The 23,624-nt window shown below is 36.3% G+C and overlaps 1 protein-coding gene across 6 annotated transcripts in view; it reads right to left on the minus strand.

The window, feature by feature from the left end:
* The window catches only part of DENND4C (DENN domain containing 4C), a 132,731-nt gene that overhangs the window by 22,295 nt on the left and 86,812 nt on the right, over positions 1-23,624 (minus strand). For 5 of the 6 annotated variants that reach the window (XM_064381151.1, XM_064381145.1, XM_064381150.1 and 2 more), the window contains 9 exons: positions 23,464-23,594; positions 21,447-21,579; positions 18,376-18,582; positions 15,136-15,264; positions 13,803-13,947; positions 13,386-13,532; positions 9,106-9,228; positions 7,770-7,916; positions 3,004-4,166 (listed from right to left, as the gene is read on the minus strand). In XM_064381151.1, coding sequence (XP_064237221.1) covers positions 3,004-4,166; positions 7,770-7,916; positions 9,106-9,228; positions 13,386-13,532; positions 13,803-13,947; positions 15,136-15,264; positions 18,376-18,582; positions 21,447-21,579; positions 23,464-23,594 — 2,325 coding nt within the window. The remainder of the gene's footprint in view (positions 1-3,003; positions 4,167-7,769; positions 7,917-9,105; positions 9,229-13,385; positions 13,533-13,802; positions 13,948-15,135; positions 15,265-18,375; positions 18,583-21,446; positions 21,580-23,463; positions 23,595-23,624) is intronic. The other variant, XM_064381158.1, reaches the window with a different exon arrangement.

The following is a 23,624-nucleotide window of genomic DNA, read 5'->3' on the forward strand; positions in this document are numbered from 1 at the left end:
GTTCTTAACTACATAAGTGATTGTTGAAGCTTTAGATGGAAAAACATTTCAATGATCAGGTTTTCTGCTTTAAAAATAAAAGATTTGTGTCTTCTTTGTTATAAAAATCATGTTAAATGATTTTTAAAAATTAAATACAGTTAAGTAAAACAAGGAATAAAAAACGCTTATGATACCAACAGTCAGAGAATAAAATCAAAATCTTGATATATAGCCTTCTAGTCATTTAAAATATACATATAAAATCATATAATAAATCTTTACAAATTAGAATATTGTTTTTAACTTGTACTTCTTATATAACTATTTTAGTGTCATTAAATTTTCTTCTAAATATTTAAACCCCGTGAACTCATCTGTTTTACTGATACACTATTATGTATTTACTAACTCCCCTGTTGCTTAAACATTCAAAATGTTTCAAATATTATATAAATTACACTGGTAAATTCCTCTATTTTTATATACACCTCTAATTATTTCCTTAAACTCTGGATGAGTTATAAACATTTTATAGGCTTTTTATTCATTCCTTCATTTGTAAATATTTATTAAGTATATCCTATTTGTCTTTTGCCAGGTATTGCTTACTGGTGCCAGGGCTACTACAACAATGAAAAGACGAGATCAGATCCACGGTGACTTGGAATTTACAGTGTCATATACTCCAAGTTCAAATAACTCTGTGGAATGTATTTTTGTTTTTAACAGATAATTTTTTGGGGGGCGGGAGAGGGGAGATAGAGTCTCTGTCACCCAGGCTGGAGTGCAGTGGTGTGACCTCATATCACTGCAACCTCTGCCTCCTGGGCTCAAGCTATCCTCCCACCTCATCTTCCAGAGTAGCTGGGACTACAGGTGCATGCCACCAAGCCCAGTTAATTTTTGTATTTTTTAGTATAGATAGGGTTTTGCCACGTTGCCGAGGTTACTCTCAAACTCCTGGGCTCAAGCACTCTGCCCACCTCAACCTCCAAAAGTGCTGGAATTAGAGGCATGAGTCCTCATACCCAACTTCGATAAAATTTCAAAAATAAAATGAAGGCCGGGTGCAGTGGCTCATGACTGTAATATCAGCACTTTGGGAGACCTAGGAACACTTGAGCCCAGGAGTTCAAGACCAGCCTGGGCAACATAGCAAGACCCTATCTCTAAAAAAAATAAAAAATTAGAAGGCATGGTGGAGTAATCGGGAGGCTGAGGCAGGAGGACTGCTTGAGCCCAGGAGGTCAAGGCTACAGTAAGCCATGTCTGTGCCACTGTACTCCAGCCTGGGTAACAGAGCAAGCCCCTATCTCAAAAAATAAAATAAAAATAAAATAAAATGATACGCTTTTTTTTTCTCATAATGCCAGGTTAAGACACTTTGGAAGCTATTTTATTTTGCCTTCCCTTGACTGACTTGATAAGCTCTTTAAATACAAAATAGTTAATTTATAATGCTCAATACTATAATTTTAATTCAATTATTATTTTGCCTATAAAGTTTTCCTTCAAATAGTATAAAAGTCTTAGTTGTCTAATTTCTTTTCCCATGTCTCTAATTCTGATTTAGACCGTTAACAATCTGAAATTGATTATCTTGAAAGTGCATGCATATTTTAAGCTTTCATGCCATTTCACATTATTCTTTCATATATACTCTTCTGACAATCTTCTTACAGCTTTAACCCCAAATGTCAAATGTATCCTTCAAATCCCAACTTAGATATCACTTGCTTTGCTTTTTTTTTCTGGATAGCTCCCAGCATGAACCTCTTTTCATATATTGCTCTTTGGTATCTTCTCCTTAGACACTGCTTCTAAAGTAAGAGCCTGGACTCTAGAGCCAATCTCCCTGACTTCAAATAATAGTTCCACCATTCCCTAGTTATGTCATCTTGGGAAGCTAATTAGCCTCTCTGAATTTCATATATCATCTACAAAATCAGGATAACCACAGTACCACCCTCAGGGAGTTAATATGAAAATTAAATACCATGTTTGTATATATTCATATATAAAATAGACATATAGCTTATAACAGTACCTAGGATGTACTGTTAAAAAATGACAGCAACATATAGATACCTGCCTTTTCTACTAAAGTATTCAAATATTATACAATTCTTTGCATACAAGGTGACATTTCCATTTTTTTCTGTAAAACAAGCAAAATTTCCCCACTTTCATTTTTATCAAAAGATCTAATGATTAACTACTCTATTTATAATGCTTTTTAAAGACAATTATGTTTATCATGTAGTATGAAATCTATGGATTAAGCTGTAGCTTGACTTCACATGTATTAAGGAGATTACATAGGTAAAAATTATTTTAAAAGTGAATGCTACACAAATATAACATGGCAGTTTTATTAACTTCAAATGCTCATCATTAGAAGTTTCAAAAAAATAAACAATGTTTTAGTTTAGACTAGTCTATGGAATTATAAAGTAGTCCTGATATTTTATTTCTACATTATTAACTTCTTTACATGTATGTTCAAGTTACTTCAAGAAAGAAACCAAATATGCATAATTTTAAAATATGAAAACCAAAGTTACCAGAACTCTATTAATAATCCCTCACATATTTTTAAAAAGATATACAGACATTCCAGTATCAGCTAGACTACACAAAATATAAAATCCAAAGTTATCAGAAATCAGCCGGGAACAGTGGCTCATGCCTATAATCCCAGCACTTTGGGAGGCCGATGAGGGTGGATCACCTGAGGTCAGGAGTTTAAGACCAGCCTGGCCAACATGGCAAAACTTTGTCTCTACCAAAAATACAAAAATTAGCCAGGCTTGGTGGCACAACCCTGTAGTCCCAGCTACTCAGGAGGGTGAGGCAGGAGAACCTCTCAAACCTAGGAGACAGAGGTTGCAAGTAAGCCAAGATCACGCCACTGCACTCCAGCCTGGGCACAGAAATCTCTTAATAATAATACATATATTTCTAGAAAGATACTATAAATGTTCCAATAGCAGATAGACTACACACATCAAGCTTTCTTACCTCATCATCAGAGTAGCTGTAGGCAGATGCAACAGCTACCCACATCTTACTGGCTACTGTCGCTGCTTGTTTCATGCCAGATTTTAGGACATCTATCTTGGGCCCTGAGAGTATATTATCCAGCTTTAATCCCGACAAAGAATTTACTACAGAACTCAGTGAGCCATGCGGCGAAGAACGCACCAGCGCTGACAAAGAAGTTGAACGTTCTTTATGAGTTCGAGAGGGGGTTTGCTGCTTGAAATGCCCAGCAAAAGTTTTAGACCTCGACACTGCAGGTGAGCTCTTTTCACTTTCAGGATTTTCCTGTGCTTGTAAACCATGATCTAAAGGTAGGCTTGATCTCCTCTCTAGAGCATGAGTAAGTGCAGTAGTCATGCCAGACTCTCTGTTTTCCTCTCCGTGTAATTCCATACTAGAAGATTTACTACCTAGGGAACTTTTTAGGTTCATATAGCTTTCTATTTCATCAGCCAGATTACGTGCAATAACTGGAGAAAACAACTTATCTTCAGAATCAGTTTTTTCCCCTGTACATTCAGTGGCTAAAAGAGACAAAGGATCTAGTCCGGTTTCAACATCTTCCCTCTCAACCGCCTTAGCAATACCATATAAACTACTTCTCTTATTCTTCAGATCTCTGGATCCTATTTTCAAGTCTCTGGACTGATTACTGGTACTATCACTTAGTAGACTCTCATATGTATCCTCTGTTGCAGTAGTTTTAGCTATGTCATCAACCACAGGCTCAAGGAGTTCTTGGCTTTCCTCAAGCATCTCTGGCACCAGAGATGATCTGTGCCCAGGATTCCAAGTGCTTTCAGACACACAAGTCCTATTATCAGGTAGGTGATAGCTAACATTCTCAAAGCTATGGGTTCTTGCGATATGAAGTGGAGAAGTCTTAGGACATGTCAATGCTGCTGTGAGAATCTTGGCATCTGCTCCCATCATGATAGCCATTTCACTTGAATTCAAATCCAAACTACTCTTCTTAAGCAACATTCCTGCTCGACTTTCAGAACTAAAACTACAACTCCTCTCAGGAAAGTGCTTTTGTCTTTTTTCTGTTCTATCACCATTCTTCTTGAGATTAGTAGCTTCACCAAAGACTACATCTTCTACTGGATCTTGAGTAGAAAACAGCACATTTGATATACTACCTAAAAGGGAAAGTAAAAATATTAACAATGACTCTCTATTTTCCAAGTTAACTTTCATTAAAATGTTTACTCTTTTCCTGATTACAAATGTGACATATACACAGAATAAAAGACCCAGAAAATTTAGAGGCTATAAAGAAGGTATTTTTTAAAAAGTACCCTGGAAAAGCTATTTAAACCTGCCTCCCTGGGATAACATTTTAATGTATAACCTGTCTTTCATCCTGTACGTATATAAACACCCATTTAAAAAACAAATCATGCAATATATGATAGATGGATGTGTCTGTGTTGTTCACAAAAATACAGAAAAAGAAAGAATCTCTTCCATCTTAGTTTTGTATCCATTCAACAAATACTTGCCAGGAATCTACTCTGCAAAAAGCAAATTTGTAATCGTAGAGGAATTGTATATTTGCTATACTCACAGCCTTACTGCTGTAAAGTAAAAGAATCCGGAATGGAATGCTTAGCGCTGACAAATTCTAAGAAAGCTGGCTGGGCATGGTAGCTTACGCCTGTAATCACAGCACTTTGGGAGACTGAGGCAGGCAAATCAGGAGGTCAGAAGTTTGAGACTGGCCTGGCCAACATGGTGAAACCCCGTCTCTACTAAAAATACAAAAAAATTAGCTGGGCCTGGTGGCAGGCGCCTGTAATCCCAGCTACTCAGGAGGCTGAGGCAGGAGAATCACCTGAACCCAGGAGGCAGAGGTTGCAGTAAGCCGAGATTATGCCATGGCACTCCAGCCCAGGCAACAGCGACGGTATGAGACTCTGTCTCCACCAAAAAAAAAAAAAAAAAAAAGGCTGATAAAATCTGAGTGGTTAAAAAATTATTCAGATATATCCACTTCTTCAACAAATATCTAAACACCTACTAATATCCTCTATATGAGGTGCTAAGAATACAAAAGCAAATAAAACAGAAATAATCTCAGCCTTCACAGAAGTCAGTCTTATTTGATCAGGTAAAGCAAAAACATGCTAGTGGCCATAGCGGCTTCTCTCAGCTTTGGAAGAAGCAAGCAGTCTTCCGCTCTTTGCTACCATGTAATTTGTTTCACTCCAAGACCAAAAGCTATTATTTCCTATTTGAATCATTATTAGAATTTAAATCTACCTGTTACGGACTGAATGTTTGTGTCCCCCAAAATCCACATGTTGAAATCCTAATCCCCAATGTGATAGTTATTAGGAGAGAGGGCCTTTGAAAGATAATTTGATCATGAAAGTGGAACCCTGATGAATGGGATTGGAGCCCTTATAGAAGAAAACCCTGAAAGCTCTCTCCTTCTCTGTTGTGCGAGGACACAATAAGAAGCTAGCAGTCTGCAACCTGGAAGAGGGCCCTCTGCAGAACTCACCATGCTAATATCCTAATCCTGGACTTTACAGCCCCTAGAACTGTAAGAAATAAATTTCCTTCTTTCTTTCTTCCTTTTTCTTTCTTTTTCTTTTTTTTTAAGTTAGGGTCAGGCCAGGCCCAGTGGCTCACGCCTGTAATCCCAGCAATTTGGGAAGCTGAGGCAGGTGGATCAACTGAGCTCAGGAGCTCAAGACCAGCCTGGGCAAAATGGTGAAACCCTGTCTCCACAAAAAAAATACAAAAATTAGCCGGGCATGGTGGCACTCGCCTGTATCCCAGCTACTTGGGGGACTAAGGCAGGAGAATCTTCGATTGCTTGAGCCCAGGAAGTCGAGGCTGCAGTGAGACATGACTGTGCCACTATACTCCAGCCTAAGTGACACAGTAAGACCCTGTCTCAAAAACTGTGTAGCAGCCTGAAAAATTCACATTTAGGATTCTCATTTGTGTTTACTTTTCCTTTGTTTTCTTTTTATCCAGTGCCTTTTACTGTAGTCACATCATTTGTTGTGTTAAAAAGCATAATGTCTGGGAGCTTCAAGGAAAAAAGCTGTCTTAGATAAGATCTTTTAAACTACAAGATTGATTTCAAGGTTCTTTTTAATCTTTCAAGTTAGTACTAATAATCATATTTATATCAATTAATCAGAATAAACATTCAGAGATATTCTTTCTAAGACTTCATGGGAATTAAACTAACCTATTTTACAACTCAAAATACGTACCTGCTTTAAAAGCTGTTCCCAATATTTGAGAAACAAATCTTTGCAAATATTATTGGTTTTCATAGTATTTCCAGGAATTTAACAGCACATTTTATTCAATTTTTAAAATATTCGCTATATTGACAAAAGTCCCATTATCCTTGCCCTTCGTTCTTAACATGAAAATAAAGTAAGTTAAAAGAGAAAGTAACACAAAAGTGCACAGACCATGTCCAGTTCAATATTCTTAGAGGATTCTAAGCCTGTGATGAAGAAAACTCTTCACTCCTTTTCCCCAGCATCTCTGCTATCAAGAGGTTGGGAAAATGGGATCTGCAATGTGTTTTTCAATTGTTTTCTCAAAAAACCTCTAGCCCCATCTCTTGAGCACTACCCAACAAAGTAGTGAGTGAAACTTGGAGTCACAGTAAATACAAAGAGAAAAGACTTTAAGAACAAGGAGTACTTTTATATTGGTTTAAGAAGCTGAACTAATTTCTGTAAAGTCATACAATAGATACATTTTCAGACAAGAGAGTCAACTTTAGAAAAATGAACTGTAGCCACCGCTAATGAACGGCAAAGGATGCAGGTCAATTTCATTGTCTTTTAAAATCATATACTTAGAGGCCAGGCGCGGTGGCTCACACCTGTAATCCCAGCACTCTAGGAAACCTAGGCGGGTAGATCAGGAGGTCAGGAATTCAAGACCAGCCTGGCCAGAATGGTGAAACTCTGTCTCTACTAAAAATACAAAAATTAGCCAGGTGTGGTGGCGGTGCCTGTAATCCCAGCTACTTGGGAGGCTGAGGCAGAGAACTGCTTGAACCCGGGAGGTGGAGGCTGCAGTGAGCTGAGATCCCACCACTGCACTCCAGCCTGGGCGACAGAGCAAGATTCCATCTCAAAAAAAACCAAAATCATATACTTATATGTGTGCCATAAGAGTCTTGGGAGGCCTACAACATAAATGACAGCAGAAAACTCAGATTCAAGGGAGTCATGCACACACAGTTATTTATTACAAACAATCACAAATAAGAAGTAGCTTGGGGTACCTATAACAATGGCCAAAACTAAAGCTCCACTGGCATATCTGTGTAGAGGGGAAATGATGTGAATCTTTGTCTTCCACTTCCCTTCACTGATAAGAATTAGCCTGCCATTCATAAGCCCTCTGGGATTTGATCACATGACTGCCTCTCTGCTCATGATGCATATAGGAAGCCCTACAAGTACACTCTCTCATTATCTACAATGAGAAAGAGTAGCCAAATGGAGAACAGTCACCACAACAGGAAAGGGTATTCCAAATAACAATTAAATATACCAAATACTCCTTTTAAAAATCAAACACCTTTAAGTAAAAATATTTTCAATTTCTTTAGCCTATTTATAGAATTCAAAAGTCCCTACTGGCTCTTTAGCATGTTCATTACAACTAAGTAAACAATTTAATATCATTTAAGACACATATGTGTCTACAGAAGTATATTTTAAGTATTTAATAACCAAAATGTAAAGACTCACCAGTGCTACATTTCTTGCTGTTGATATCAAATATACCAGATGGAACTTTCACAATACTGCTGCCCCATGCAGGAGGTTCAGTAGGACTGTGAGGCTCTGGACTCGGTTGTGAATGTTTTGCCACAATAGCAGAGGCATCACACACCTCTGGAAAAAAATATTTGGATGTTATCATTCCTATTTTTGCCAATATTAAACAGAAACCATATATTGATTTTTATATAGTATATGTATTTTTCTCCAATAGTATGTCTATTTTACTACAGACACAAAGTAAAATAGACTGTATCTGGTTTATTTTATGCCATAAATGCTGCCAGTATTAACTGAAATAAATGCTTTGTTTTAGCATTCAATTATCCCAACATGAATGTTCTTTAGTGAATCAATTAAGTCTCTCTGGCCTTCAGTTCTCCTTCTCATCACTTGGCCAGTAGGAAAGGGGCTTGCTTCTCCATAATTCTGGAGTATAAAATAAGTAACATCAAAGAAAGTGCACTTTTGTGAAGGCGAAGAGGAAGAGCATCTTATTCTATAAGCCAAAATATTCCTCTATATTTTCATAAAATGATTACAACAAATTATCTCTACCTTAATGAGTCCTATAAAAACCAGGAAAACCATAGACTATTTTTAACCCATGAATGAAAACTATCCACCTATATATTTAAAGGACTGCTAGTGAAAGAGCATTTTAAAATTAAAAAGGGCACTAAAATAGAAGTTTTGATTACTCAAAATTTAGTCCTGGTTCTGTCAAAAGTAGCTACGTAATTTTGGCAAATGCCTCAATGGGTCATACTTTCCTGCAAAATTAAGGGCTGACGTACAGAGTCTCTAAAGGTCTCTTATGGCTATGTGTGGTGGCCCACACCTGTAATCCTAGCACTCTGGGAGGCAGAGGCAGGAAGATCACTCGAGCTCAGGAAGTCAAGAGTAGCCTGGGCAACACGGCGAGACCTTGTCTCTACAAAAAATTTAAAAATTAGCCAGGCATGGTGGCATGCGCCTGTGGTCCCAGCTGACAGGGGGCTGAGGCAGGAGGATCCTATGAGGCCAGGAGATCAGGGCTGCAGTAAGCCATGTCTCGCCACTGCACTCAATCTGGGCAACAGAGCAAGACCCTGTCTCTAAAAAAAAACATAAAGAAAGAAAGAAAGATCTCTTAAACTTCAGAGACTACCAAAATCTACCTTATATAACAGTATGTAGCATCTTAAGAGCCAGACCTCACATTTGTGAAAATAATCATCAAAGCTATCAACTAAGATAAACTTTTGATTATTAATAATAAAGGTATTATTCTAAGTAAAGTTCATAAATATCAGTATTTAACCTTCTGTTTGCATTTCTGTTTTAGTTATCAATTCTTTTGCTGCTTGTTCTTCAGGCACATGAATTTCTGCATCATCCTTTATAAGTTCATCCTTAGACCCATATCCTTGGTCAGACTGACCACCTGTTAAAAAGAATGCAGGCTTACATATAAATGTTTTCATATACTTATAATTCATATATAAAATATCAAAAGAAAATTCCACTGATCTACACAATTAAAGTTAGAGAAAAGGAAGACAAGAAAGCACACAAGGCACATAGAACATTTTAAAAATAATGATAAGCACCAAAGAACAGTAGAAACAGGAACATCAAAGACTAAACACATTTGGAAGCACTAAATCTTAATTTCTTCATCTGTAAATTAAAAAGATTTAGACAAGATGTTTGGAAAAGTCTCTTTTGGAGAGTGTCTACAGAACGCTACCTTCTGTGTAAGAATGAAAAACACATATATCTGCTTCCTTTTGCAAAAACAAATGCAGGAAAAATAAACTAGAAAACAGTAAAGATGGTTACCTACCAGGGTTGGGGGAAAATATGATGCAATGAATAAAGAGGGAGAAAACTTCTCTATGTATGGCTATGGTATTGCTTTTATCTTTGCAGATGTAATATACTTCTGCATGTTAAAAAAAATAAAATCAGTAAGATAAAGGGGGTACAACTGAATGCAAACAGAAACAAATGAAGCCAACTGTATATCACATGAATAACCACACTGAAAGGGCCAGGGGAGGACAAATTCAAGTAACTTTTGAATACATTATTTTGAATATTTACCCTAAGCCTAGGAGTAATTATCAAATCCTAAACTGCCTAGTAGGTTTGTTTTTCACAGAGAAATGAGTGTGACAATTCTGAAATTATTTTTTATGTACAGTATACATCTTTTCTAGCTTAGGAAAAAAGTTTAGAAGGAGTAACACCATGGTAACAGTGAGCCGAAATCTTAGCTTCCAAAATCTAGTCCCCATAAAAAAGAACCAGGGATCCCTGAAGAAATGGCTGATTCTAGAGCTCAGATAGGGAAGGTACAAGATTGAGCTAGAACAGTCTGTTGTGCCAAAAAGGTAGTGCTCAGAAACATGATGGGAGAATATCTAATGGACATAAAAACCAGCTTACAGGAGCTCCCACTGGCCAACACAGGGATAGTTTGAAGATCAAATAAGGACAGTAATGAATTACACTTCAATGAATAAAATAGGAATCCAGGAGTCCACACTCAAATAAGAAAAAAAATAGAGAATGGAGAATTTTCTATATACTAGAATATCATCTTCTAAAGGAGTGACAGAGTTGGCAAAATCACCACTTTTAGCCATCATAGTAATGACTGGTTCAGGCAAGCATCATCAATGGATGCCAAATTTAAAAGAGAAAGTGTCATGAGAAAGGATATTAGCACATTGTCACAGAGTGTCCTTTCAAAAATAGCTTTTTATCTGAGAGGGAAAAAATATTATAGTAACTATCTACAGAGAAACCAGACAATAGTGAGCCTAGGTGATCCAAATTAATATCACCGATGATGGTCTGACAGACTGTGTGTGCCTGTAGGATGTGATAACCTGAGAAGGATTCAACATCATTTATGTAGCAAACCCATGGATGTATAACCTAATCGCTAGGAAATAGCAGACATACCCAAATTAAAGAACATTTCACAAAATAATTAAATGAATTCTTCAAAAAGACCAAGGTCATACAAGATTTTTTAAAAGGCTAAGGAACTGTGCCAGGTTAAGGAAGACTAAAGAAAGGGAGTTAAATTACCACAAGAAACATTAGGACAACGGACAAACTTGGAATATAAACTATAAAGTAGTATATCAATGTTTTCTTGAATTTGGTAACTAAAGTGTGGTTATATATAAGAGAAAACACCACTGAAATAGTAAGAGGTAAAAGGCAAGATGTATGTGCCCTGCTCATATGATTTAGGAAAAAGAAATGGTATGTATATGCATAAAGAATGAAAATAACAAAGCAAATGTGGCAAACTAAAAAGCAGTGAATCTAGATAAAAAGATATGAGAGTTTTCTGTATTATTCTTGCAACTTTTCTCTAAGTTTGAAATTATTTCAAATATTTTAAAAGTCTGTTTTGACTTTAAAGTTCTATCATTTAAAATCAAAACTAAGATCAGGTACTAGAGAAATCAGCATAAAGATGTCAATAAAAGGCACATAAAATAACATACGCAGTACCTCCATTTTCCATTACTTATTACACTGCCACTCAGACTCTGGGTTTGCCATATAACAAAAGTAGTCTTTAAATACTATTACTTAGAATGACTAACTTCAGTCACTTTTTTACTGGCTCCCTCAAAAAGTCTGGTAAAGCAATATGGTTCTATGAAATAAACACTAGGCTGGGACCTGGGTAGATTAAAACCAAACATGCCCCTAACAGCGAAGTGACTCTGTATCAGGTACCAAGTGGAAAGATTTCCTAAGATAATCCTTAATGAAATGAGTAACTTTAAGCGCCTGGGCCAAAGACTCCAAAAGCATCAAATGGCATCATGAGAAGTTCTACAGAGACACACCACAACTGCAAATTCAGTATGTGGAATTCAGTCATTTGAAATGCAGCTAAAATATATATAAGGGGGACCTGAAGGTTCTCCCCAACTATTGAAGTCTTTATGTCAATTACTCAGGATTACTAGGAGACTGGTATTTCCATTAAAGGAGTAAATTGCCTCTATAATGAGATAAACTTAAAAATCTGAAGGAATGGGGGAAGGTATTTATGTATTACTATTACTATTCCTGGTAAACTGGTTCATAACAAAAAAAATTGTTTTTGTTTTTTTATATATGAATCTCATTTCCTCTACAAGTATCAGCAAAAAATGCAAGAGGAAATAAAATAAGGTAGCTTTAAAATAAATGTTTCATAAAAATTCTTATTTGTTAATATAATATACAAACATGATGGCAAACTGAGGAAGCTTATTACAAACAGAATTGTAATGTATAGCTTTATGTTGACTTTCAATTATTTACACATGCTCCTGTAATTTTGGGAAGGTTGCTTTTAGCATAATTCAGTAGATCGGTTTTGGAAAGAACCACACCACCTCAACAGCTGAAACAATTAATTCTTCAAAGCTTTTAATGCTATTTGTCACAATGATGCTACAAACCAACTTCAAAATAAGAATTTTAGCAAAGCATAATATATCTTCAAATAAGATCAAAAAATATGCTTTGCAAACGGACCATTACAAAAGAAAGTTAGTTTGATATTTTCAATAGAGTCTATATATGATTACATTTATCTGAAGGAGAAAAGGCAAGAAAATGAAAACTGTTTATCACTTATAACAATACTTAAAATACAATGAAAGTCTTTCCCCCACCCTTGCATGTCAGCAAAATTTAACCTAATAAATGGGAAATTACCTGATGTGGTTAACATTCAAGGGTAGAATTAATGCACACGTGTATCCATAGCTTCACGTCATACAAGTCTGTCTGCACCCCACACCATGACAGCCAAGGACAAATGCAGCACCAAGAAACAGCACAGAGCAAAAAGCAAAGCAACAAAGAGCAGAGAAAAGGAAACTTCAGTCATTGAGACAAGTTCAGAAGCACAGGAATTAGACCCAGAATTCTTTTTTAAAGGAAGGTCTGAAATATTAAAAACAACCACAAAAAAAAAAAAAAAAAAAAAACACAAGAAGAAGGATGTGCAACACACATATATCTGCACAATGTGCTACTTTAATTATACTTATTTCTAACTTCAGAGGACAGGGGTTATTCCCATGGCTATGTACATAAAAGCAGCTTCAGTAGCTCTCAGATCTAAAAATACATAACTTAAAGAGAATGCTTTTCCTCATGGTGTGACTTCCTTCCTTCCCTTTTTAATATTCATAAAGTTTTAAGATATATTTTCTATTTAATTAAAAAAAGATTTGCAAGTTGTGTCACTAATTTTGAAGTTCCTTAGCTCACGATTCCTAATTATGGCGTTCATGTTCACAAATTAATGATGAACAAATACAAAGAAGCATCATGCTAGAGCACTGTGCACAGAACTACCATACTAATTTTGTACTACAGAAAATAAAGAAAAGTGATCTGCAGACTTGTATTGCTTCTCTTCTACTTTTAAAGTACTAGAAGTAAAGTGCTTCTAGTACTTTTAAAGTATTCATGTCACACAAACTCAAGAAGGGAAGAAGCTTTTTGAAAAAGGAAAGATTAAACATGTGAGTAAGTGAAGAGTTAGTAAAATCTGGATTTTAGTACCTGTGCTAGAGTGATTATCAATGGACTCAAGCCTGATTAAATCTCTGACGAAGACTGTGTGCTTCCCATTGTTAGCGTCATTAGAACTATCCACACTACCGTGGCTCACCGTGTCCCCATCACTTCCACCTGTGACATTCTGAGGAGCTAAAGATAAGGACAATCGCAGTTCAATAACTCATGCATTGATAATCTCTTAAACTAAACATGAATGACCCACATTTCACTTATAGTTGCAGAACACTTTCTAAATTTCTGGAAAAAACAAAAACAATTATGGACTAAGATAATCTGTCTTTAATTGTATATGAAAATGTCTACCACAATTTAAGTTTTCTACTTCACATAGCTAAAAATTCATATGCCTATAAAGCTCATGGTTCAGCAAGAAAGTATACTTCTAATCACATGTATTACCTGATATTGAGGAGACCTGTGATTTTTGCACAGTCTTTTTAAGTGGTTGCCTAAACTGTGCCAAGCCATGTACCACATTCCGTACCTTCGTCCATAAGAAGATACCACTGCGGGTACTGCTAGGCCACGGGCTCTCCAAAACTACCTAAAGGTAAAATAAGGGTAAAAATAATGTTCATTAGCAATATCTGATTTTAAAAATACATACATGCATTTGTGTGTGTGTGTATAAACCCCCATCTTTACTAAAAATACAAAATTAACTGAGCGTGGTGGAGCATGCCTGTAATCCTAGCTACTTGGGAGGCTGAAGCAGGAGAATCGCTTGAACCCAGGAGGTGGAGGTTGCGGTGAGCCGAGATCACACCACTGCACTCCAATCTGGGAAACAAGGGTGAAACTCCGCTCAAAAAAAAAAAAAAAAAAGGATGTGGAGAAAAGAACACTTACACACTCGGTGGAAATGCAAATTAGTACAGCCATTAAAAAGATTCCTCACAAATAGTTAGGAGTTTCCTCAAAAAATTAAAACCAGAACTACCATATCATCCAGCAATCCTACTACTGGGTATAAATATGCAAAAGAAATGAAATCAGTATACTCAAGAGATCTGTACTCCTCATATTTACTGCAGCATTATTCGTAATAACCAAAATATGGAATCATCCTAAGTGTTCATCAATGTATGAATGGATGAAGAAACTGTGGTATATATACACAATGAAATATTATTCAGCCTGAAATAAAAAAGGAAATCCTGTCATTTGTGACAATATGAATGATCCCAGAGGATATTATGGTAGTGAAACAAGCCAGGCACAGAAAGACAAATACTGCATGATCTCACATATATATGAGATCCAATAAAGTGAAACCCATAAAACTTAGAGAGTAGAACTGGTTACCAGGTGTTTTGGGAGGTGACGGGAAATGGGGGACTGGAAGATGTTGGTCAAAAGATACAAAATTTCAGTTAGATAGGAGAAATGACAAAGTCAAGAGATCTGTTGAACAACATGGGGACTACAGTTAATAACAATGTATTGTATTTTGAAAATTGCTAAGAGACTACAAGTGTTCTCACCAGAAAAAAATGGTAAGTATGTGAAGTAAGGCATGTTAATTACTTAATAGCCTGATTGATCCATTCCACAATATACATATCTCAAAACATCATATTGTACATGATAAATGTATATACATTTTATCAATTTTTTAAAAAGAATTATATCCCAAAACCTCTTTTAACAGTAATTTCATGAATAACAAAAGGTATACAAAATTATCATTCTTATTAAGCAGCACATATTGCCTAATGTTGATCCTACTTACCTTATTATAATAACCATAAGTAATAGCATTAGGCTTTATCCTAGCAGTTTTCATTTCAAATAAGACTCTCACTGCTAAAACAGGATGACCCCAAAGTCCACAAAGCTGCATTACTACTCGATAGCACACCTAACAACAACAACAAAAAAAAATTGAATTGTCAGTAATTAGCATACTACTCTATCTGTGAATTGTAGAAATTTTACTGAATTCTTTTCATGAAGTTATTAAGCACTATTTTCTCCTTTGTTCTGCTTTGAGCATCTTAGCAAATTATTTTTAAGACCTATTCAGGCTGGGTGCAATGGCTCACGCCTCCCAGTACTTAGGGAGCCAAGGCGGACAGATGACCTGAGGTCAGGACCTCAAGACCAACCTGGCCAACATGGTAAAACCTCATCTCTACTAACAGTACAAAAATTAGATGGGCAGGGTGGTGCATGCCTATAATCCCAGCTACTTGGGAGGTTGAGGCATGAGAATCACTTTAACCCAGGAGGTGGAGGTTGCAATGAGCCCAGATCACGTCATTGCACTCCAGCCTGGGCAACAGAGCGAGACTCTGTCTCAAAAAAAAAAAAAAAAAAACCAAAAAAAAGAAAACCAAATCTATTCATTAATGCAAGTATCATTATTAACGATTTCATATAAGACTTATTTGTCCATGTCCCATTTGTTTTAACTAAATCTACTCCATTACTTTTCGTAAATTTGAGAGGGAATTCATTTCTAAAATCAAGTACAGAGGCCAGCAGTGGTGGCTCACGCCTGTAATCCCAGAACTTTGGGAGGCCAAAGTGGGCAAATCACCTGAGGTCAGGAGTTTGAGACCAGCCTGGCCAACATGGTGAATCCCCATCTCTACAAAAAAAAAAAATACAAAAATTAGCCAAGCATGGTGGCACAGGCCTGTAATCCCAGCTACTCGGGAGGCTGAGGCTCCCGAGGGAGAATCGCTTGAACCTGGGAGAAAGAGGTTGCAGTGAGAGAAGACTGCAATTTTACTCTTTTCCTGAGGGAAAAGAGTAAAACTGTCTCAAAAAAATAAACAAAATCAAGTATAATTAAAGTCTGTCTCTCCGCAATAACTATGCTTTCCATTCATTGCCAAAGGAATTAAAAACATATCTCCAAAATGCCTATAGAACAAATAAGACTTGTCTTTAAAAGAATGAGAACAAAGTTAAATATACTGTAACATTATTAGCAAAGACTTTTAATTTTTAATTCTGATCTAGTTCAAAATAGTTTATAGTTATCTTAACTTCAAAAATAATTTTTAAAAGGAAAAACAGCATGAGAAAAAGCTATATAAGTGCCTCAGTTTCCTCAATCATTAACTGGATAATATCAGTATGTACTTCTTAGGATAGTTTCTGAGGCTTGAGAGAAAAATGCATGAAAATGTCTAGTACATCATTCACTGAGTGCTTCTATGAACCAGGCACTTTAAGTATATTAACTGATGTAACCTTCTATGATGAAGGTACTATTATTACCTACCTTGGTGGTTCTCCAGGAGTAATTCTGCTCTCCAAGGGAACATTTTTTTTTTTTTTTTTTTTTTTTGAGACGGAGTTTCGCTCTTGTTACCCAGGCTGGAGTGCAATGGCGCGATCTTGGCTCACCGCAACCTCCGCCTCCTGGGTTCAGGCAATTCTCCTGCCTCAGCCTCCTGAGTAGCTGGGATGACAGGCACGCGCCATGGTGCCCAGCTAATTTTTTGTATTTTTAGTAGAGATGGGGTTTCACCATGTTGGCCAGGATGGTCTCAATCTCTTGACCTCATGATCCACCCGCCTCGGCCTCCCAAAGTGCTGGGATTACAGGTGTGAGCCACCGCACCCGGCTGGGAACATTTTTATATTGTCATGATCTGTGCAGGGAAAGAGAGGCATCTAGTAGGTAGACGCTAAGGATGCTGCTAAACATCCTACACAATGTACAAGACAGACTCCTAAAATAACAATTATGTGGGCCAAAATATCAATAGTGCCAAAGTTGAGAAGTTCAAAGCTACATTTTCAAATAGATAATCCAAAACACAAATAGGTTCTACAGGCCAGGGGCAATGGTTCACATTGACAATCTCAGCACTTCAGGAGGTCAAGCAGAAGGATGGCTTGAGGCCATGAGTTTGAGACCAGCCCAGGAAACATATCGAGACCCCATTTCTACAAAAAATAAAACTAAAAAAATTAGTCAGACGTGGTGATGTGCACCTGTAGTTCCAGCTACTTGGGAGGCTGAGCAGGAGGATCACTCGAACCCAGAAGTTCAAAGCTGCAGGGAGCTGTGATAGCACCACTGCACTCCAGCCTGGGCAACAATACATGACCCTGTCTCCAAAACAGACTATTTAACTCATCGTAAGACACAGGTCCTAAGTGGAGAGCCACTTACTAAAAGCCTATTCCCTATCTCCTTCCCAATAAAGTTATATTAAGAATAAAATGAAGCTGGCCATGGCAGCTCATGCCTGTAATCCCAGCACTTTGGGAGGCCAAGGTAGGGGTTCAAGAGCCAGGAGTTCAAGACCAGCCTGGGCAACAAAGTGAGATTCCATCCCTTGAAAGAAAAAATTTAAAAAAAGAAAAACCACATGCCAGGCCAGGTGCAGGACTGTATGCCTATAGTCCTAGCTACTCGGGAGACAGGTGGGAGAATCGCTTGAGCCCAGGAGTTCAAGGCTGCAGTGAGCCATGATCACAAAACTGCACTCCAGCCTGGGCAAGAGAGGAGTGTGATCTCATCTCTTTAAAAAATAAACAAACATGGCCGGCTGTGGTGGCTCACACCTGTTATCCCAGCACTTTGCGAAGCTGACATGGGCAGATCACTTGAAGCCAGGAGTTCAAGACCAGCCTGGCCAACATGGTGAGACCCCATCTCTATTAAAAATACACACACACACACGCGCGCGCACACACACACACACACACACACACACACACACACAGAGCTAGGTATGATGGCACAGAACTGTCTAAACCCAGAAGGCAGAGGCGGCAATGAGCCAAGGATGGATCCAACCTGGGTGACAGAGTCTTGCTCAAAAATAAATAACTAAAATAAAAAATAAACAATATGCACCAGCTCCATGAAACACAGTAATAGTTTTACCTTTCCTCCTTACTGAAAATGCTTGAGCACACTTAAAAGCAACTTAGACACAAATTTTATTAGCAGTACAAAAATAGAATTTATCTTAGAAACAATAAGTAAATTTGTTACACTTACCTCATCTAAGGGATCCACATCTGTTTTCCTCATCTTAATAAGTACATCATATGCCTGCTGAAGTACTCTGACCTTAGGATGAGAAACTCTAACATAGGCCGGAAGACAAATAAACCATAAACTGTAACAATGACTGAACAGACACTTGGCCCACTGTGGTGGATTTGCATAACATCTCTTTGCCAATTTATGAGCTGTTTTTATTTCCTAGAAAGAGAATAAAATATTACAGCATTTATTAAAATTTATTAGGGTGAGGGGAGAAGTGGGAAAGAAACAGGAGAGGCAAATTTAAGTAAAACTTGACTCTAAAATCAAGCACTTCAAAGTTGACTTTTGTGAGTAGCTTCCTGCTTAGTGCTAATGGTTCTCCTGAACATTTATTTACAATAATACTTTATACTATACCACAACTATTTGTTAGCAACCATGTGTCTCTTAACAGAGTAGAAATTAAGAGCAAACATCACTCATCTTTTTATAATAGAATGGCTCATGTCTTTTACAAAGAAGGCACTCATTTTTGATGGGTGAAAAAGTGATATTCTCACTCTTCTCTCTGCTGCAGTTTAATATGCTCTAGGCTATCTCCTGCCAAGATTTTCACTCTGTCTTCCCAAGCTACATACTATGTTTACTCCCTCATTGACAGATTCCTTAAAAAAGATCTATTCCTTTTGAAGTCAATGTAAACTTTCCACCTAGGAGTTTGATAGTTATGTTTTCTAGTTCTGATTTAAGTAGAAGAGAGAAGGTATCAAAATCATCTGCTGAGTTTTTTTTTTTTGAGACAGAGTCTTCCTTTTGTCGCCCAGGCTGGAATACAATGGTGTGATCTCAGCTCACTGCAACCTCCACCTCCCAGGTTCAAGCGATTCTCCTGCCTCAGCCTCCCAAGTAGCTGGGATTACAAGCAACCGCCACCACGCCTGTCTAGCTTTTGTTTGTTTGTTTTCTTAGCAGAGACAGGGTTTTACCATGTTTGCCAGGCAGGCCTTGAACCCCTGACCTCAACTGATCCACTCGCCTCAGCCTTCCAAAGTGCTAGGATTATAGACGTGAACCACCATACCCAGCCATCTGCTGAGCTTTATCTAACTATATATGCTCCCAGAAAGTAGAGAGCCTACCAGATATGTCAGAATGCCATTTTATGCCTTGCACTAAAGATCCCTCCACTAGACTATTGTTCTAAATAAAAAAATCTTGGTGTATTAATTTCACTTTTGAGCTCAATCTCCATGACACTTCAGTATATATTTTAAAATATATGCCATTGTTCTTCTAAGATCCTATGGTCCTTTTCTTTTCCAGTTAGCCTGAAAAAAAAAATTCTGCTATAAATGAAATTTAGAGGCTGAATCAGCAAAATTTTCTCATTTTAGAAATTTCCATTTTGTTAGCTGGTAACAGTAAAAAGAAAATTCTTTAGTATTCTCTTCAAACAACATTGAAAGAAATATGAACTGTATGAAATTAGGGAATACTTCAGCATATCTCTAGGATTTAGGGGACTATCTCATAAATTAGTAAAACCCAAACTAAAATTTTCATTGTGAAATTTTCCACATTTTGAAGAATCCCAAAATGTCAGTGTATGTATAAAGGATCTTTAATTTTAACTCACACATAACCATAGCTTAGTTCTTTATACTTAAATCACATATAGTAATGAAGCAAGATGTCTAGGTTGTCCTAAGTTAACTCCCTTTGGATTGTAATACTTGGAATAAAATATATTTACATTAACCATTAGGGAAACACAAATTTAAAATACAACTTCATACTTACTAGATGGCTATAATAAAAAAGACAAACAATAACAAGAATAGACAAGAATATGCTGTGAAACTGGAACCCTCATACACTGCTGATGGAAATGTAAAAAGTGGTGCAGCCACTTTGGAAAACAGCCTGGGAAGTTCTTCAAAGGGTTGTACATAGAGTAACCATTTGACATAGCAATTTACTCCTAGATATATACCCCAAAGAAATAAAAACATACATCCACATGAACACTTATACACAAATGTTCATTTCCAATATTCATAACAGCCAAAAAGTAGTAAGTACCCACATGTCCATAAATAGACAAAATGTGGTATGGCCACACAATGGAATATTATTCAGCAATAAAAATTATTACTGATATATGCTGGAACATGGATGAATCCTGAAAATGTTATGCTAAATGAAAGAAACCAGTCACAAAGGAACACATATTATGTAGTTCTACTTGTGAAATGCCCAGAACACACAGATTTGTAGACAGAAAACAGATTTGTGGTTGCCTAGGGTTGCAGGGGATTGAGATTTGAGGTTAATGGCTAAAGGATGAAAACTTTCTTTTGGGTTTGATAAAAATATTCTAAAATTAATTGTGGTGGTAGTTGTACAAACCTGTGAATATACTAAAAGCCACTTAATCATACACTTTAAGTAGGTATACTGTATGGTATATGAATTATATTTCAATTAAGTTTTCTAAAAAGTATATTTGGTTCCTAAGTATTCCCTTAAAGCATAAACATAAGCATTCAAAAATATCAGCCTAGATAGCTAGCTAGATAGACAGAAAGACAGACAGACAGATACATAAGATGATAGATTTTTTTTTTTTTTTGAGATGGAGTTTCACTCTTGTCACCCAGACTGGAGTGCAGTGCACAATCTCGGCTCACTGCAACCTCCACCTCCCAGGTTCAAGCAATTCTCCTGCCTCAGCCTCCCGAGTAGCTGGGATTACAGGCGCCTGCCACCACGCCCAGCTAACTTTTGTATTTTTAGTGGAAACAGGGTTTCGCCATGTTGGCCAGGCTGGTCTTGAACTCCTGACCTCAAGTGATCTGCCTGCCTCAGCCTCCCAAAGTGCTGGGATTACAGGCATGAGCCACCATGCCTGGCCCAGCCTTGATATTTTAGGCACGCCTGCAAGAAATCTAGTTAAATTCAGTAACAACCATAGCGAGTTTTCAAATGGTTGTGGGTGATCATTCTAAACTATGAGCTGCATATCACATATACATATTTTACATCTTAAATGAACATGTATTAGATAAAGAATATCTGACCTGTTTAGTTCTCTTAGCCATGAGAGCTGGACTGTTTGTAACGCTATTCCCAGTAGGGTGTCTACTAAAACAAAGTTTCAACTCCTGTGGTCTGTCAAAAAGCTTAAGGTCCAGTCTTGGAAAGTATTTGTAACTAAAATAAAAAGCAAAAATAGAACTGCTGATTTAAAATACATCAACTCTTCATATTATTCCAGCATTTAGGCAAGTATTTCTAAACCTTGAATAGTACTCAACATTATTTTAAAGGCTTACATTGAAAAAATACTTTTTCAAAATTTTTAAATGATATAACATAGAGACTATCTTCACAAAAACTTTGTCTCCTCTCCACCCTATCTGTTATTTTCCATCAATTTCTAAAACACAGAAAACTCTTATATCTTACTTAAAGGGGGAAATAACTCTTTGAAGAGAATCCATGTGTTCGACAATTTATGTTTAAAAAAATTTTAGTACACTTTGTGTACTAAATTTAGTACACTTACGTTTTAGTACACTTACTATTTAGTACACTTATGTTTTCCTTTATAAAATTACCTTGCATCAGTATTTAAATTTTAAAAATCCATAAAATTTTTATTTTAAGGATGCACCACAATTTGAGCAGTTTTTCACTGCTGGACATTAGGTTGTTTCTAAATTTCTTCAATTAAATATTTTCACATGTATATCTTTGTGAATACTTTTGCTTACTTTCTTGGGATGAATACCCAATAATAGAGTTTGCTAGGTCCATGTTTATCAAAAGAATTACAATTATTATAATTATCAATTTATTACCAAAAAGATTATATTTGAACATGCATTCTAACTACTAGCATAACCTATTCTCAATCTCAAAGGTTTCTATTCATCATTTTGGTTTGCATTTCTTTGAATGAAAAAAAGCAAAACACATTTTTATATTATTGACTTTGGATTTCTTCTTGGAAATTGTCTACTTATTTCCTTTGCCAATTTTCTTCCAGGAGATATTGCCTTTCCATATTTGATTTTATCTTGTTTGTCAATATCTGGATTCCAATTTCTAGCAGTTAAGCCAAAGTAGAAAAGAATTCTATAGTTAACATGAAATCAAAATTATATTTAATCAAGCCACTCAATCCCAGATATATTCTTCACTCTGATGCAGTCCTATTGATATTACATATTAATTCTCTATTCTAGGAAGGTACTTAATTTACTTTCCATTTTAGAAATTCTTTTAGAAATACAGCCTAAGAAAATAACTGTATATGCACATAAAGGTAGATGGCAAAGAATTACAAACAAATTCATAAGAGGCTAGTTAAATAAATCATAATAAATGCATACAATGTAGTCATTACAAATGATAAGGCACAAAAATATTTAATGGCATGGGAAAATGTTCAGATCACTAAAGGCAAACACAGATTACAAAGAGAATCTTCCAGATGAACTCATACATGCAATACATACACACATACATCCACATGATACACACATACCTACAATTGTTAAAAGACACAAGTATTGATGCTAGAATCATGAATCAGTTTTCTCTTTTTGTTTGATTTTCTTAGTTTATTAAATTTAGAGTAATAAAAAATATTAAAATCCATTCTAATTTCTTAAAAGTCACATCCAAATCCTATCCTTTATTTTAATAAAGAATAACTCCTGGCCCTCTACCTTAAGTTTTCTTGGTAAATTACTAATTCATAAAAACTTCACAACCTCTATATCAACAATAAAACTCCCAAAGGGAGAGGGGAATCTCATAGAAGTAACATTTTTCTTCTTCAGAATTGGAACTTTTAAAGATTAAAATACAGTTAAACGCTAAGGTAAACAATGATCAACAGGTGACAATGCCATCGAATTTTTAAATTACAACACTTAGTGGCATTTCCATAAAATATTTATCTACATTAGTTTACTGAATTAATACTGAAAATGACTTTCACAAAAGACTAATATACATATCTACTAATAAAAATTAAAATAAACTAATAGGCTGTGCCTAAATAGATCTTTTAAAACTTCCTATTACCTGTACTTTGCTGACAGGTCCTTTCCATCATCAGGAGGTGGCTCTGGTGGCATAATAAATACAGTATGCTCACTTTTCTGTGAATCGTCTAGTTCTATCAATCTGGTATCTTCTGCTGAATCAAAATCAACCTGAAAATAATTATTTTCCTCAATTAATTT

The sequence above is a fragment of the Aotus nancymaae genome, unplaced genomic scaffold, assembly GCF_030222135.1.
Source record: "Aotus nancymaae isolate 86718 unplaced genomic scaffold, 86718_ANA_hifiasm-v0.15.2.pri h1tg000003l, whole genome shotgun sequence".
Classification (NCBI taxonomy): domain Eukaryota; kingdom Metazoa; phylum Chordata; class Mammalia; order Primates; family Aotidae; genus Aotus; species Aotus nancymaae.